This window comes from Canis lupus, chromosome 17 (genome assembly GCF_011100685.1).
Source record: "Canis lupus familiaris isolate Mischka breed German Shepherd chromosome 17, alternate assembly UU_Cfam_GSD_1.0, whole genome shotgun sequence".
In the NCBI taxonomy this organism is placed as follows: domain Eukaryota; kingdom Metazoa; phylum Chordata; class Mammalia; order Carnivora; family Canidae; genus Canis; species Canis lupus.
The window spans coordinates 61069401-61086871 of NC_049238.1; the positions used below are offsets into that span (position 1 = coordinate 61069401).

The window sequence follows — 17471 nt, forward strand, 5'->3', positions numbered from 1 at the left end:
CACTCTCTCTTCCCAGGTCTTCTTGTGACAACCACCTCCAAAATCTTCACATTCTGTCTGGCAATAAAAGTGAGATTTGGGCACCCTTGGCATCGTGTTGTCATCACTGGTATGAACTAGTAATCCCCTGGGAATATCAGGACTTTCCCATGCAAGGTACAAAGGGTCAGCTGAAGGGGAGTCACAGACCCTGTGCCTCCAAAGATAAGATGATCTGATGAATAGGTTCACTAATTTATTTCTTGGTAAAGTAATTTCCAAAAGCTCATGTAAAAACAGCCAATGAGCAGCACACAACAGTGGTCTGTAAATGAAGACACTACTCAATACATTCCAACAGCCTCAGTTTGGCTTTGGTGGGACAATCTGACATGGGTTGGGGGCTGAGAGGGAGCAGAGTGAAGCCAAGTCTCTGTGGAAGTGTGGGCTCAGATGTGAGTGGCTACCAGGGGTGGACTTCAGAGCCAAATGTCAGAACTGCAGTCACCCCCAGGGTAGCGGAGCTCATGGGCCAGGGCTGGGCCTAGGGGCTCCTTCCCAAAGTCCACCAGGAAGTTGGGGTTCAACTTCAGGCCTCCCTTTACTGTGTCTACATCAATCTGCAGCATCACGGAGCCTTCCCTGGTGGAAACAGGGAGGGGAAAAGAGAGAGGTCAGAGGTGGCTATCATCTTTCCCCCAAGAGTGTGTGATACATGGTAGGTCCTAAGGAAGAAGCAGCACCTATTGGGTGGAGGCAGGTGGGGTACCCGAGGAGTCTTCAGAAAGCCAGAGTTTACTTTAAAAAAAAAAAGCCAGAATTTTCTGGGAGAGGAGAGCTAGAGAGGGAAGTCCAGGCTGTCTGCTTCTCACCTGATGAGGTCAGGGTAAAACTGCTTGTCCCAGGCACTGTACAATGATGTGGTGACGTACAGACGCTTCCCGTCTAGGCTAAGCTGGATCATCTGAGGGCCTCCAGGTACCTTTTTCCCCTTGGGAAAACCAGGTTATGTGTGGTAATACGTGGGTCCTGGGAGGGGGATCATGGAGTATGCCCCCACCCCATAATTCTCCAGCATGGACCTGAGGGACCCATGAGCCAGGCTGGGGGCTGCAAGGAGTGCATTGTGGGGTGGGGTGGGTAGGTCCTTACCTTGACCACCAGGGGCTCTGGCTGGGATTTTAGCTCCTGGTCCTCCAACACTTGCACGGGCCCTCCCTTAACAATGCTGCCCCCAAGGAATAGCTAGGTAGGGAGATACAGAGCATAAAGGAGGATAGTGGTGGAAGGTGAGGATGTTGTAGGAAGAGCACGTTCCCTCCTCCCTCCTGCCTCACATTCCCCATGTATAGCCTCACAGTCCTGGTCTGCACCATCCCTCAGCCTCCATTTCTGCTATTCCCACACCTCCCTTATCATCCCCCAGCCAGTTCATGCCATCTGTCCCATCCCCAGACTTCTCTCATGCTGTTAACACTGCACCTGTCCTGTGAGGCGGGGCCGCTGCGGGTCAGAGATGTCATACTGCCGCAGGTCCCCATGCAGCCAGTTACTGAAGTAGAGGAACCGGTCATCCAGAGACAGCAGGATGTCCGTGATCAGGCCTGGGGTGGTGATGTGGTTCAGAGGCTTTCAGGGCTCTTATACCACAGGCTAGGAATCAACCTTCTGATTCCCACCCTCCAGAGGGCACTCACCTGGCATTTCGGGCAGCATCCAGCCCTTCACTTTCTTGGGAGGCACCTGGATCACCTTCTCCACTGACCAAGTACCTCCCTGTATTGGGAGGTGGAGGGTTGGGGTTGGATCTGGGTCTCTCCAGAGCCTACTGTCTACAGGGAGACAATAGATGCGGGGCCTCCTTGCCTCTAAGGTCTAGCTCCTATGCAAGCCCCTTAGGGTAGGGATAATGTTTGCTTCACTACTGCATTCCCAGCACCTAGCACATTGCCTGATGTGGAAGTTCACAAATATTTTTGAATGCGTAAATGGGAATTGAGGTTTAGAGAGATGAGAGAGCAAGGGGCCTTGCTTCTTGTTCCTGGAGAAGTTGGGCTAGGGGAGCCAGGAAGAGAGGTCTGGGTCATCCCTAGAGAGAGGAGTACTTCATGGCTCTGGAAGCCTAGCAGAGGTACAGGATAGGGCTGCTGGGAGGAGAGGGCCAGAAGACACATGTCACCTGATTCTTGTAGAAGCGCTGGATGGTAGAGCTGAGGGCACAGCCCACAAAGCCCTGGGCCGCATCTGGGTTGTGCAGGAAGCGGATCTCCAGGGGGATGAGCCCATCCTGCAGAGTCAGGGTCTGTATGATCTCATGGCGCTGCCAGTCCCACACATGTAAGTGGCTTCCATACAGCCCTGGGATGGATGGGGGGTGGGTGCAAAGGATGGGCTCAGGATCAGGGCAGGGGGCCGTGGGCAAAAGCCAGGGCACAGCACAGGGCAGAAGGTTGAAAAACGGGTTGGAGGCATTAGAAAGACACTTGAGCAGGTCAGAGTACTCAGCACAATCTTACACCATCATCGCAGGAGTTGGGTTCACAGGAGGGAAGTTAAAAGGCCTGGAGATAGGTTTCCTTTCTTTCTTTTTTAATATTTTATTTATTTATTCATGAGAGACACACACAGAGAGAGGCAGAGACACAGGCAGAGGGAGAAGCAGGCTCCATGCACCGGGAGCCCGATGTGGGATTCGATCCCGGGTCTCCAGGATCACGCCCTGGGCCAAAGGCAGGCGCCAAACCGCTGCGCCACCCAGGGATCCCCAAGATTTTATTTATTTATTCATGAAAGACACACAGAGAGAGGTAGAGACACAGGCAGAGGCAGAAGCAGGCTCCATGCAGGGAGCCCAATGTGGGACCCAATCCCGGGACCCCAGGATCATGCCCTGGGCCGAAGGCAGGTGCCCAACCACTGAGCCACCCAGGCATCCTCTGTTGAGGGGATTCTCACCTGCCTCTACGTCAGCGGGGTTGAAGCCATCTCTGAAGACATTGGGAGCCGCCCATTCAGTGCTGATCATGACATTGTGTCGAGGCTGGTACCAGAAGTCATAGCCCATAGGTGCAGCTCCCCCAGGCTGTTCCCATGTCCCCTTCACCTCGAACGTCTCTCCATCCAGCAGCACGAAACCCCCTGAGCAGGGAAGGAGGTAAAGTGGCAGGTGGAGGCAGTAGAAATGCTACCCTCCTCCAGTCCTAACCCCCAGGTATGTCCAAGAGGTTCCAAGTCTATTGCCTGGTGCCCCTTTCTCCCGCTGGGTTTGCCAGCTCCTTCAATTCAGGTGTCCAAAGGGCCCCACCCAGTCCTCTGGGTGGGAGGTGAGGACTCACTCTGGTGCCCCTCTTCCCATCAATGTTATTCCTGTCCTACACCAGGGGAAATTTTCTGTCCCCTTGAGGCAAGAGTCTGGGACCCTGTGCTTCTCTTGCTCCATTCTCTGTGGATTCCTCCCAGAGTCTAGGCTCCATTCTGCTCACTACATTGTTTTTTTATTTTTTATTTTTTTAGAGCAGAGAAATTATATTTACTTCTTACTCAACATGAATGCCCAACATATTTTCCCTTGCTTAGTATGCTATGATGCCTTGACAATTCTTTGCAAATACAACTAGATACCTACTCCTAAGTGCCACTAAATCTAGAAGTGTCCTCCCATCTCTGAGAAAAAGGAGCTGATGTTGCACTCCAAGCCTTGGTGGGGGGAGGAGGGAGCTCTGATCACACAGGTAAGGTCGGGAGAAAAGCAGCCCAGTGTAGTGACTAGGACATAGATTCTAGATCTAGATTTCTGGGTCTGAGTTCCACCTCTACAACTCATTAGCTGTATGAATTTGAGTAAGTTATTTATCCAGTATGTGCTCCGCTTTCTCATCTGTAGAACAGAGATAGTAGTAGCAGCTCTCCATAGGCTGTATCTGGCACGTGGTAGACATTTTATAAGTGTCTGTTCTGATCATACCATCAATGAGAGAGCAAATGTGAAGATTAAGGATCCTAAGGACTGTGAGACTTGCTCATGAATTCATAAAGGCTGATATTAAATTTCTGCATTTTCTGGGGCCATGTCTGTGCTCACATGCTCCACAGCATACTGTTCTGACTATAACTTTGAAGTGAATTCATCCGTCAAGTTTCATCTTCATAGAAATAATTGAAACAACTGAAGTTACTTGGCTATGATTTAAGTTTTGAATGAGACCCAGCCCTCTGGTTCTCCCTGGAAGGTCATTCTATCCCTCCCCTAGCTTGGGATCTGTTCCCCCCACAGATGCGCCTACAATGCCAGCACGTACCTTTGCCATTGCCCTTGGAGTCTCCTAGGGTGCTGATCATCACCTCCCCACTAGCCAGGCAGTGGCTGGTGTGGACATAGCCCAGGCCACACTTGGCATGGATGTCCTCAGCCTCAATGACCTGGAGAGGGATAAGGAATGGCATTGGGATTTTACTGGGCTGGGGGGACCCACCCATGACTCCTCCATTCCCTTACTTCTGCTGACCCCACTTTCTTTTCATTCAAGACACGGACACAATTTTCCCAGTGGGAATATGGCAGAGATTCAGTCTGATAGCTTCTAAGAGCAGCAAGGGAGAGTCTGAGAGACTAACTCTCCAGGCAGAAAGCACTGACTTCTCTCCCCCTGTCTCACAGCCCAATGAGACCAGAAGCTTCTCCCAGCCTGGGCCATTGCCAGCGTCATCTCTGTATCACCAGCAGCCAGCAGTGAGTGCCTGGCACAAAGATGGTACTCAACGACATGTTGAGAGAAAGGATCAGAGGCTCCTGCCTAAGGGAGGCAAAAAACAATACAAAACAAAACAAAACAAAACAACGGCAAAAAAAATCCCACAACCAAAAAACTACTCCCACCCCTGCATTGCCCGCCCCCAGGGTCCCTGAGCAACAGAGACAGGGAACATGCCTTGTGTAGCTTCGGGGCACGGGGATCAGAGCCCACGTCCACCACATAGATGCGGGAGGACATGAGACAGGGCAGCATCAGCTTGGTGCGGGACTTGGTGCTGTCTCCGAAGCAGCTGCTACAGGCGTTCCATCCTGAGTGGTGCAGCTCATCCCGCAGGTTAGGCATGGGCAGCCGGTGGATGACCTGGGAGTGGAGGGGGGCAGCGGAGGGGGGCCTTCCTGAGCCCGGGACCCGCGTGGGCCTGGCGGTACAGCATGGGCTGGGATTCATCACTGTCCTGGACCGCTGGTACCCTTATGCCATGAACACCCTGTACGATCCCACCCAAAGAGGGGGAAGAAGGCTGGAGCTGGAGAAGGGACTCGCTGGGGCCAGGGCTAGAGGACGGGTCTCAGGGTGCTCCAGTGCCCGAGCTCCGCCTCACCTGGCAATACTGGGGAGACTTGGGATCAATGTCCACGGTGGCCAGATAATCTGGGGCCTCAATGCCAGTGTTTCCGTAAATACAGGGCAGGTAGACGATCTCCTCCCTGGGCCCTAGAGGGTAGAAAGCAGTTAGTGGGGAGGGCAGGGTAGAGAGGGCTGACAGGTGGCCCTGGGTGTGCCTGAGGCCGGGGTCTCAGCTCTCCCACCCCTCTGAGCTCGTGGAATTCCTTTCTGGGGGCATCATGGGCTCTCACACTTGCACACTGACCTTTCATGGCCTCCAGAGGGCTGGGGTAGCCAGGTCCACACTTCCCACATTGTGTAGCTGCGGAAACAATGGGGCACTCGGCCAGACCACTCTCCAGAGGGCGTGGGCTCCTTCCCCACACACCAGGACACACACCCACACGACACACACCCTGCACCACTGGCTGAGGTGACAGGCCGGGCCACGTCTGGTGTCAGCTCCTGCCCCACCGCTGCCACCAATCCCCTGCCCCTCAAAGCTCTGCTGAGTGTGTGCAGGTGTTTGGAAGAGCTCTCCGGTGTGATCTGAAGATGGACAGGCCCGCAGGCAGGACCCAGGGGAGGCTGGAGGAGGGGGAGCAGGCCAGGCTCTGTGGGGCACAATGGGTATGATATCCATGCGCATCCCAGCCCCCGAGGCTCCTGAGTAGTCAGGGGAGCTGGGGCAAGTTATCTAGCCTCCCAGCCTCAACTTCCACACCATCCATAAGAGGAAGATGACAGGAATCTCACAGTGGGCTCCTGGGAGGAGTCCACGGGCAGGTGCGATCAAGACTGCAGCTCCGTGCTTGCCTGGCGGGAGCCAGTGAGCCCACTGCACCGCAGCTTGTGAGGGCACTACCTGCTTGGCCACCGCAGAAGATATCGCCACAAGGCCTGGGACACTTCTTGTTTTTCTCCCCTTGGATTCTGACCTTGGGCTGCTGGCCAGAACCTGGATTGCTGAGCTGAAGGTCTGGTAAGGGATAGGAGGCTGAAGGTTGGGGCCTCAGGGCTGTCACCACCTGGATATCCTTAGATCGGGTTTCTAACCGCCACCCCTTCTCGCATGAGCCCCACTTCCTTTATCTGTGTTTGGTCCAACTCTGGAGCCTCAGAGGCTACCCACAGAGCCAGCAGGCGGGGCCCTACTTATCGGTCAAGCCTGGCAAGAGCAGCCACAGAACCAACTGGCCCAAAGTCAGCTGCGGAGAAGGAGGGTGAGGGATCAGGACCAGGCATCAGGCCTCAGGGTTGGGATCTGACCTGGAGGAAGGAGCTGTCAGAAATCCCAGAGTGGAGATCACAGGACGGGTGCTGCCTCCCTGCGCTGGCCCACAGCCAGTCTGGCCCTGCCCTGACAGCACAGGGACCCCCAGTGGGGAGGCAGGAGCAGTCGGAGTGGAGCCTTCCCTGGTGCCTGGGCTCAGGCCCTCAGCCAGGAAACAGGTCCCCTCTCAAGGCAGCCAACATGGCCAGGAGGCCAGGAGGAGGCAACAGCGTTTTCATTGGTTTCAAGCTCCAGATCTGGTATCTGCTCTCTTGACTTTCTCCCCTCTTTGGCTAAAAGGGGGTAATAATATCTTACCTTCTTTTCCAGGTGGCTAGGAAAGTCAAATAAGCTGATATATTCAGAAGTACTTTTGTAAAGGAGAAACGCGGTATAAATATGGGTAGATTGTGCCAGAAGCGGGACAAAAATCCCAGGCAGTGGTTGGTGGCCAGAGAGAGAGCTGGGGTGGATGCGGTTGATGAGAAATCCAGCCCAAAGGAATTGAGAAGACTGTGCAGGGGCTTGGCATAGGAGGCAAGGGGGAGAGGAAGGAGTTTGCTGGACACAAAGCAGAAGGAGATTCAAAACCCCAAGACCTCAAGACAGAGACACAAGGCCCACAAAGCTGGACAGAGATGGAGAGGTGAGGGAGGTGTTGCTGGCTGTGGCATCTTCCCCTCTGCACATCACCCCAGCACTTCGTGGAGTCAATCAGGCCCCATGTAACCTCCAGGCCCCAGGAGCATCAGTGTTCTTACTGGGGGCACCCCCCCCATCTCCTGGCTTGTCTTAAGCATCTCAATCAAGATCTCTGAAAATCTTTGGGTTTGAGATGAACCCAGGGGAAGCTCGCTGGGTTTTCCAGTGTCAAGCTGGCTGCTAGGCATTCTGCTAGTCTAGGAAAAACCCAGATCCAGGGGGACAAGGACCTCAATACTCCCAAGCAGACCCAAACTCCTCAGGCCGACATCCAGGAGTCTGAAGATGGGGAATAGAGGGGCTTCTGGGAGAGTGGGAGGCAGTGAATAGGGCCCCAGTGAGAGTGTATGGGCTCCAATTTCCCTTTCAGAGTGCCTGGGGTGGCTAGAGGGTGAGTGATCTGGCCCCAAAGGCTTGGGTTTCCTACTTCCTGGAGTAAAAAGCTGGCCCAGGGCTAGAATCAGGATGGCCTTTCACCTATGGTGACAGCCAGGGACAAAAGGTTCTCCCTATGTATTCCCTGACCCCGACCAGATTTTCCCAGCTGCAGGAAGGTCCCCTGGCTCCAGGCCCCAGCTAGGGAGTCAGGTGGGGGTCCAGGGCCACAAATTCCAGCCGTCCCTCTGCCCTCCTCTCCTTGTAGCGCCGGAAACTTTGGCTGAACTGGGAGATATAGAGGTGGGGTGGGCCCAGTAGAGCAGAGTCCACTACACACCCCACCAGCTTCCCCCACCCAGCTTTTCTGTCACTTCCTGTACTGTGGGCCAGAGGTGGGTGACACTTGGTTGGCAGAAAGCCCCCTCCTTACCCATGCTGCTTCCTGGTATGCTTTGATCCTTACTGGGCTGCCAGGAGTGAGCAGAGACAGAAGCTATGCCGTTGTCCGAGGCAGGCTTTGCTGGGAAGGGGCAAAGGGAAGGAATTTATACAACCAATGGGTGAGTAGGGTGGGGCAGAGGGAGGGCCTGGGTTGCAGCCCAGAATGAACTACCAAGGGCAGCTGGCCAAGACGCTCTCAAATGGCCTGGGAGGCTGGTGTTTGCATTACAAGGTTTGTGTGTGTGTGTATGTGTGTGTGTGTGTGTGTAGGAGCCTGTTCATATGTAGATATGTGCTGTGGCTGTGCACACATCTCTACTGTGGGTGTCTGGGCTTATGTGACTTTGTGGGTCTGGCATGTGCACAGTCTATATACCTGTGTGTTGCCTCCTTGTGTGTGTGTTGTGTGTTTGTGGATGAATATGTGCCAGTGTGGGTATTCCTGTGTGTCTGGACTTGTGCACATCTGTGTGTATTTTTGTGAGCATGTGCCCGCCAGAATGTTTATCCCGTGTGGGCTTGTGCATATGTTCCTGTGTGCATGAGCATGCATGCTTGTGTAAGCATATGTGTGCACATGTCCCTGCTTCTAAACGCTCATCTCTGTACTTGGATTTCTGTACTTGTAAAGGCGCCCAGGGCTGTTGGGCCCATTTGCTCCTATCCATAGCCAGGGTCAGCTTTCTCTTAAAAACACCCTCTTTTCCAGACATCCATGCTCCAAAAGGCACCATCCTACCCACCCTCAAACTGCTCACCCATGTCTTCTGGCCACAGCTGTCCTGACGAGAAGCAAGGTTTAGTATATCCAGGTTTCACTTTCTCCAGACTTGCGTATGCCTCTTGAGCTTTGAAGTGGAAGGAAAGTCAGCAGTGCCCATCATCACTTCCTATTAACCTCATAAATCTCAGGAGATAGAAGTGGAGTCCCGCCCTCCCCCCCATCTCTCTGCTTGGTCTCTCAACAGCTCCCAAGGTGGATAGCAGGGCCCCAGGGAAGCCCAGAATGGTGCCACTGTCCCTAACTGGCCTGTGATGAGTCATAAAACTCTAAGGGTCTCCAACTATGTAAGAAAGGAGTCCTCCAGCTGGAGGGTTCCCTGCTGGCAGGGGCTGCTGAGCCTGAGAGTGGCGTGTCCCAGGGACATGTAATGGCCTCCGGGCAAATGGCAGCTGCTTGCTGAAGGGCCAAGGTTCGGTTGAGGCCTGACCTGCTAGCCCTCTCTGGGGCTGCCCTCATCCAGAGAAGCCTGGGTTTGAAGGGCTATGCAAGGGAACCCGCCCCAGCAGTCCTTCATTTGAAGCCAAGGGCCCCCTCTTCCCTGAAAGCTGGCTGCCTGACAAGCATAAACTTTGCTCTACTCTTCTTGGAACCTGCTGACTCTGTGTCTATAGAAGCCACTTTCATCTCCTTGGATGAAAGCTATGGGGTGAAGTTTTTATTGGATAGTGAAAGGGACCAAGTTTGGTCTTGACACTGCCAGCGGAAAGATCCGCCGACTTTCCAAACTGCAGCAGAAGGAAGGGGAAGAAAACCGGGCTGCCAAACGGTTCCTGTGGGTGAGGAACCCACACAGGAGGATACTCTGTGGCTACCTATGGCAGGGATCTCCTCCTACCCTCTTCTCCCCAGGATCTCTCAACCTCTCCTGGCTTTCTCCTCTTTCTGCACCCTCACCATTGCACCATCAGCTAGTCGTGCTGCAGTCAGCCCTGTGGGTACAGCTGTCCTACAGGGGGTGGCCTCCGAGGGCTGCTTCTTCGCCTTTGCTGAGTTCATGCACTGGCTGCCTCCACTTACCCTGCCTTCAGCCTGCTCCCCCCCACTCTGGCCTCCTCTTCCTCCTGAGGTCCCATCTTAAGCCTCCTCTACTTTCCCGCTTTGGGACTTGAAGTAGCCCAACACCCAAGATCTGAAAGAGAAAGCAAACCCATCCTCACCCTCTTATAAAAAGTCATTGTGTCATTACCTCCAGAGGAACTGGGATTTAAAAAAAAAAGAAAAGAAAAGAAAAGAAAGAAAAGAAAAGAAAAGAAAAGAAAAGAAAAGAAAAGAAAAGAAAAGAAAAGAAAAGAAAAGAAACTGGGATTTTGTTTGTCCTGAATGAGAATTGCAAAGCACTGTTCCATCCTGGACTGCAAGTTCTTCCGTTCCTGAACTCAGACCTGGGGTTCATGGCAGCTCCTGCATGGCACCCCTAGCCTTTGCTGCTTTTTCCCAGAGTGCTTCTTCCAGAGCCTGCAAGGTGCTTGTGAAAAGTTGTCCAAATTAGGGGTATGGGTGGAGGCAGTCCAGGGAGAGGGCTCGGGCCAGTAAAGGAAATTCCATAGCCCCTGGTGTCTTTGTTCCCACGGTGGGAGCAATCAGTGTCACTGTGGCCTGAGCACCCCAAATGTAACTTCTCAGGAACTTAAGGGCTCCCTCTGTCCAATCTTTCTCTAGCCAACCAGAGTCCAACCAAAGCTGGCTGACTCCTAGATTCACAGAAGGGAGAGGGGGAGAGCACTGGGCTTCCTCCCCTTGGCCAGGCTGTCCTCGGGGAGGGTGGGATCGTGGCCCCAGGCTGCTAATCCCAGGAGGCTGTACCTGCCCTGACACTGGGCACCCCCACCTTAAAGAAGGCTGTGTGCAGCCTATGCTCCTTCCTGCTGTTTCAAGCTCCAGAAAAGCACAGTAAATATTAGAGGTAGGTTTTCGGGCTGGCAGCAGAACGGCCAGGAGGTTATGTAACTGCTGCCTGGACTTTGGCTTTGCTCCATCTCCACAGACAGAAAGTGGATTCTTGCGTATCTGGGGGCATGGAGCCCCACTGCTGGCTCCCCCCTTTCCTTCCAGCCTCAGTCGGACTTCTTTGGGCCTCTTTAAACGGGTCCCGGGACCACTGTTTGGCAAGATGGCAAGGGAAGGGAAGGGAAGGGAAGAAGGACTAAGCCCAGGGAAGGGAAAGGAGAGGATATGATGAACCTGAGGTCTCCAGGAATACTTTCATGTAAAAAAAAAAAAGTGTTTTTCTTCATCTCTAGCAAAACCAAAGTGACATGGAAGCAATAAAAATCCAGCCAGGGGAGTGATATTAGGGAGAAAGAAGAATTAACCTGTATGAGCCCACTCACTCTTGCCCTTGTGCCCCACTTAACCTTCGTCACACCCTAATCTTGTAGGTAAATCCTCCTCTTTTTACTTGGGAAGAGGCCAAGTAAAAAAACCTGGGAGTTGCCCAGCAGGATTCCCATCCAGGTTCATGGGCCTCTGGAGCTCACAGTTTTTCTAATCTCTCTGGGGCCATTTTGTGTTTGGTTTGGCTCTGGCTTAGGTGGGGAGGGCGGGTGGAGGGGGAGGGGAGGTGCTGGAGGCCGGGAGCACTAGAAGGAAGGCAGAAAGCTGTGGTGCTTTGTCTCTGGGGAATCTCAGAGGCTCTTTCCTGGGAATGGGGAGAGTGGTGAAGAATCAGGTGTCTCCTGAACTGAGCAGTGGGGTCTTCATGGTCTTCTTCAAGGGGAAGGGGGAACCCCTGTGTTCTGGGAAAGATATGACATCCAAGTGTCACCACAGTTATCTTCGGAGAGAAGCAATGGAGGGAAAGGAATAATTTTCCCTTTTTACTTTATGCACTTGCATATTTTTTTAAACTAATAAGCATATATTCCTTTTGTAACCAAAACCCCAAATAAAGGTATTCCTTTTTTTTGGCCTGCCTGCCCTTTCCTTTGGGAGATGCAAATATGCGTGGTCATTCTTTCACGTATTCAATCTTGTGCTCCACAAACACTTCTGGAGCGTGATTTGGTAGATGGAGTGGGGAACGAGGCAGAGTGTCTGCTTCACAGAGATGCATGCTGAGGGACATGGCCAGTGTCATGGAACATATAAACCAGTAGCATGATGTCCAATGAGTGCCCTGGGATAATGCGGGTGGCGGAGAGTAGACAGGGATTAGACGAGGTCGTCCAGTCTATACATGTGCACACTTGCCTGCCAACGAGCAGCACCACACATAATCTGAGGGGCCTGTAGCACGTGTAGCAGTGGCCTGTGGAGGCCTGAGGTAGGACTGGCTGGACAGGTTGAGGTTTTTACCAGCTAGGCAGAGTTTCTGACCCTCTCTTGTTCATTTCTCCTTGTTTTACCAGAACAACTACACGCCCTCTGCAGAAGGGGGTAGGGTTTCCTGAGAACCTGTTAGCAGGTGTGACTGGCGCCAGGCCGGGCTCTGCATGCTGGCAGTGATCTCAGGTACTGCCCACAGCAAACCTGGACAGGTAAATAGCTTTTTCTTCATCTCACATCAGAGGAAAGAGAGTTTTACAAATCCAAGGAGCTGCTCACACTCATTTCATAGCACCTCCCCATCTCTGAAAAATGCTGAGTTCAAAGCCTGCCACCCAGAACAACAACAAAGCTCTGAGAAGATTGGGGGTGGAGTGGGGAATGTCCTCTGCTAAGGGGCTTCCTTCAAGGGGCATGATATAAGAGGCACCTTGAAGGTTTCCTGCCTACCTCCAACCCGCTCAGAAATGTCCTCCCTCGTGGACTTCCATGGATGTTGAAAACTTCACCGCTATCAGTGCAGTTCTGTGGGACTGAATGGCCTCTTCTCACCTTGTGGCTGTAGGGACTCCCCCTGAGGTGTTAAGTGTGACTCACTTTTATCAGGTGCCTGTCTCTAATGATAAGAGCAAGGGAAACATCAAGGAGAGGGAAGTGTTTAGAAAGCAACTGTTCCCCATCTCTGCAGACAAAAAAAAAAAGAATAAAGAGGGAGAGAGGGAGATCTTTTTCTGTATCTCTGTCTCTCTCTCTCAGTGGAACATTTCAATATATACAAAAAGAGACATAATAGTATAATGAACCTGCAGGTATACCACCCACCTTTCCTGAAAACCTGCTCATAACCCATCGGGCTTCCACTATACCTCCCAGCCCTCCTCTACCTTGGATTGTTTTAGCAAACCATGGACAGATGATCTTTCTTGCATTATATTTCTGTATTCATCCCTTCAAGATTAGAATTGTTTTTTTTTAAACCACCATATCCTAATCACATCTAAACAAATTAGCAAATCTTTCCTATTGTCAAATATTCTGTGTTCAAATTTCCCCATTGTCTAATACATTTTTTAAAAGATTTTGTTTATTTATTCATGAGAGACACACACAGAGAGAGAGGCAGAGACACAGGCAGAGGGAGAAGGAGGCTCCATGCAGGGAGCCCGACATGGGACTCGATCCTGGGTCTCTAGGATCAGGCCCTGGGCTGAAGGCAGCGCTAAACTGCTGAGCGACCTGGGCTGCCCCTTAAATCTCTTTAATCTGCAGGTGAGAAAGGAAGACAGATTCAAGTTTAAGTGAAGAAGGGTCTGACTAGAACTGAAATTACATATCTTGTCACATATCTAATCAACAAGAAGAAAAGGTAAAGTGGGTTTGAACACAGTTATGTAGTCTGGAAGAGGTAACAGCAAGAGCAGTCACAGGGATGCAGGTGAAAGTTCGCTATTACCTCCACCCCTATCCCTCCGGCCCCAGCCTTCCTTCTGTGCCAAGCCTGGCTCCAGAGAAGCTGAGACAAGAACCATAAAATGGCTTTTATGCAATCATCTCCACCTTTACAGAGGCTCACTTGGCTTGCACCTTCTTAGTTAAAAGCCCTGGGAAGAAAGAATTACATCAGTCTTGGTTAATGGCCCAAATTAAGCCATCAAAACCTTTAATCAAGCCTCCATTTTGAACATGTTATAATACTGCAAATAAAAAATCCAAAGGAAAGTAAAAGCCTTTCTATTTGAGGCTGGAAGAACCTCTGTCCCCTGGAATCGTATCCTTGAGTCACAGTTTCTCTACTAAGCTCAGGACAAACAGGAACAAGTTCCCTTCTTCTCAGGGCTTCCATTTCTCACCTCACCACCAAAATGCCACCTGGAAAGAGTGTGTGTATGTGGGTGTGTGTGGGGGATACTCCCTTCAGTGTCCCAAAGGCACGGAAATCCTAAGGCTTTGGAGACTTGTCTTCAGCTCTACATGGAATCATGTAGAAGAGCCTCTCTGCCTACCCTGGATTCTTTGTCTTTCATACACCTGCTATTCCCCTAGGATTTCCCCAGGGTCATGTCCAAGTGTAGAAAGATGGAAAGCGAGGTCTGGAAAGGGATTTCCTGTGTCAGCTTATCAAAAGGCTGCTCAGAAACCAGAGTTTAAAAAGGCTCTGACTGAAAAAATAATGATTGCTCTTAATATACAAAGGTCTCCAATACATTTCAATTAGAAAAAGACAAACTATAGAAAAAATATTCCAAAGATACGAAAATGAAGAATAAATGGCTAATAAACAGGAATGCCTGGGTGGCTCAGCGGTTGAGCATCTGCCTTTGGCTCAGGTCGTGATCCTGGGGTCTGGAATTGAGTCCTCCCACATCAGGCTCCTTCCAGGAAGCCTGCTTCTCCCTCTGCCTGTGTCTCTGCCTCTCTGTGTCTCTCAGGAATAAATAAATAAAATCTTTAAAATAAATAAATAAATAAATAAATAAATAAATAGTTAATAAACATAAGTAAAGATACCCAATCTCATTAGCAATTAAAGAATTACTTGATGAAGCAAAAGCAATATGATAAGATTTTCAAAAATCAAAAGGTTGTTAATATTCAATGTTGGAAGAAGATGGGGACAGGGGCACTCCTGTAGGTTTTGGCAAAAGTATAAAATGGTGAAACATTTCAAGAAAGCAGTTTAGCAGGCATCTGAGTGGCTCACTCGGTTAAGTGTCTGCCTCTAGATTTGGGCTCAGATCATGATCTCAGGGTTGTGAGATCAAGCCCCATGTCAGGCTGTGTGTGGAGTCTGCTTAAGATTCTCTCTCTCCCTCTTCCTTTGCCTCTCTCTCCCAAACAAATAAAATAAATTTCAAAAATAATAATAATAAAATAAAATAAAGCAGTTTAGAAGCATCTGGAGAGCTCAATCTGTTGGGCTTCTACCTTCGGCTCATACAGTGTTCTCAGGGTCCTGGGATCTAGCCCTGCATCAGGCTCCCTGCTCAGTGGGGAGCCTGCCTCTCCCTCACCCTCTTCCTGCCGCTCCACCTGCTTGTGCTCTCTCTCCCCCTCTGTCAAATAAATAAATAAAATCTTTAAAAAAAAGCAGTTTAGCAATACCTAGCAACATTTTCAGTGGAAATCCACTTCTTTTTTTTTTTTTTTTAATCCACTTCTAGTGACCTACTCTATGGAAATAGACAAGTATCCAAATATATTAATAAGATGTTCATTGTAACATTATTCATAATAGTGAAAGGTCAGAAGCAACCAACATCCGAATACTTAAATGTAGTATGAAACATCCACAACATGAACACTGAGCAACCATAATGGATAGTTTTATACATACTAACATGGAAGGATATCCAAGAAATATGGTCAAGGAGGAAAAAAAGCAGAAAAATAGTATAATCCCATTTAATTAAAGCTATATATAAAATTAATTATTTAAACCATAGAGTTTTAATTAATTTGATTCATTTATATATTAAACTAAATAATTTAAACTATAATTTATAATTACATAGTATGTAATTGTATACTTTAATTTAGTATATAATTACGTGTACATATATATATACGGTTATGTGTTCATAGAAAAGGATTTGAGGAGATAAAGCTTCTTTTATCATACAAAACTTACCAAATGTAACCAAACACTAGTTACCTCTGAGGACTTGGATTAAAGAGAGCGACTTTTATTTTTCACCTTATGTACCAATTATGTATTTTCTAAATTTTATACTAAGCTTGAAATACATGCATAACTTAAACATTGAAATGTTGAAAGAATATAGTAACACTGTTGCTTATCAGATGAGCAAAAATTTTAAAGGTTAAAAAAAAAAAAAATTTTAAAGGTTAAAATCCAGTCATGATGGGAACATGAGGAAGAGGGCATCATTCAGGATTGGTGAGAGTGCCAACTGATGCCTTGCTAGCAAATGCAATTTGTCAATACCTATCAAAAGTTAAATTGTGCATACATAGCATTCTACCTAGGAATTCCACTTCTAGGATCCAGTCCATAGAAATACAAGCAGGCCGTAAACAGGTCAGTATGATAACAACAGATATCACTTCTTAAACGCTTAGTATATCCTTGCTGTTGTTTTAAGCACTTTAAAGACAAAGAAATGATCTCCACACCCACATAAGAGCTTAATATGTGTCAGGTACTTCTTGAAGCTCTTTACGTGCTCTACCTTATTTAATCCTTGCAACAAACCTATAAAGTAGAAACTGTTTGATTATGCCCATTGTACAGATAAGGAAATTACAGCCTACAAAAAGGAAGTAACTTACTCCAATTCACACAGCTAGTGGGTAGCAGAGTCCAGGGTTTGAATGTAGGCAGCTGGGGGATCCCTGGATGGCTCAGCGGTTTAGTGCCTGCCTTTGGCCGAGGGCACAATCCTGGAGTCCCGGGATCCAGTCCTACGTCAGGTTCCCGGCATGGATCCTGCTTCTCCCTCCTCCTGTGTTTCTGCCCCTCTCGATCTCTCTCTCTCACTCTGTCTATCATAAGTAAATAAATCTTAAAAAAAAAAAAAAAAAAAAAAAGAATGTAGGCACCTGATTTGGGACTCTGTGCCTGTAACAGCCAATCTCGAGCTCTTAGGTAGTTAATCATAGAACCTTCGCAATGTGTTTCATTGTTTAGGGCTGGCAAGGGCATACAGCCCTTTTTATGTTCGGTGGGAAATGGAATCCACTACCACCACTGAACTGAAAAGGCCAGATGCTCACTTTGCCAGATACCCTTGCTGCGGGGAGCAAACACGTGACAGTCCTGGAGAGCCAGGTGTGTCAGGGACAGCTCAGACACAAAGGAAGAGAATGGTGGCTGAGTGTGCTCTGGTCTGTGTGGGCTCAGGCCAGCATGTGAGTGGCTAGCCATGCTGCAGTAGCTCCCAGGAATGGTGGAGCCAGGGTCACACCTGGAGTACAAGAGGCAAAGGCAGTGTTCTGACAGGGGGTCCTGGAAGAAGGGCTCTCTGGCTGCTCCTGTTGCAGTTCAGCACATCTGCCACTGGGGCCTTATGATTCAATGGACCCAACAGTGCTCTGCAAATTGGGGACCCAGGAGACCATGGCAAGCAAGACCCAGGAGAGTCCCCAGGGTGGCCAAAAGAGGTGTCGAGGCTCGGCTGCTTCAGTAGGTAACAGCTCCTCTCCTGATAAATAGCCTCTGGTGGGCTTCTGGGTCCCAAGAGAAATGAAACATGGGACACTGGGTCACTTTGTGGCCCAAGCGCACTTAGTTGGCCCAGGGTCTCAGGAGCTCCATACTTCTTTCACCTCC

At 50.0% G+C, this 17471-nt stretch overlaps 1 protein-coding gene across 1 annotated transcript; it reads right to left on the reverse strand.

Moving 5' to 3' along the window:
* Positions 1 to 215: 215 nt before the first annotated feature.
* On the reverse strand, positions 216 to 8925 carry SELENBP1 (selenium binding protein 1). The gene is made up of 13 exons (XM_038562250.1): positions 8892 to 8925; positions 8123 to 8212; positions 5605 to 5661; positions 5335 to 5447; positions 4908 to 5093; positions 4278 to 4398; positions 2935 to 3117; positions 2159 to 2337; positions 1677 to 1755; positions 1462 to 1583; positions 1132 to 1224; positions 852 to 970; positions 216 to 621 (listed from the first exon to the last, which is right to left on the reverse strand). The coding sequence occupies exons 1-13, from the start codon at positions 8893 to 8895 to the stop codon at positions 459 to 461; spliced, it is 1509 nt and encodes a 502-aa protein (XP_038418178.1). The 5' UTR covers positions 8896 to 8925; the 3' UTR covers positions 216 to 458.
* Positions 8926 to 17471: the final 8546 nt, after the last annotated feature.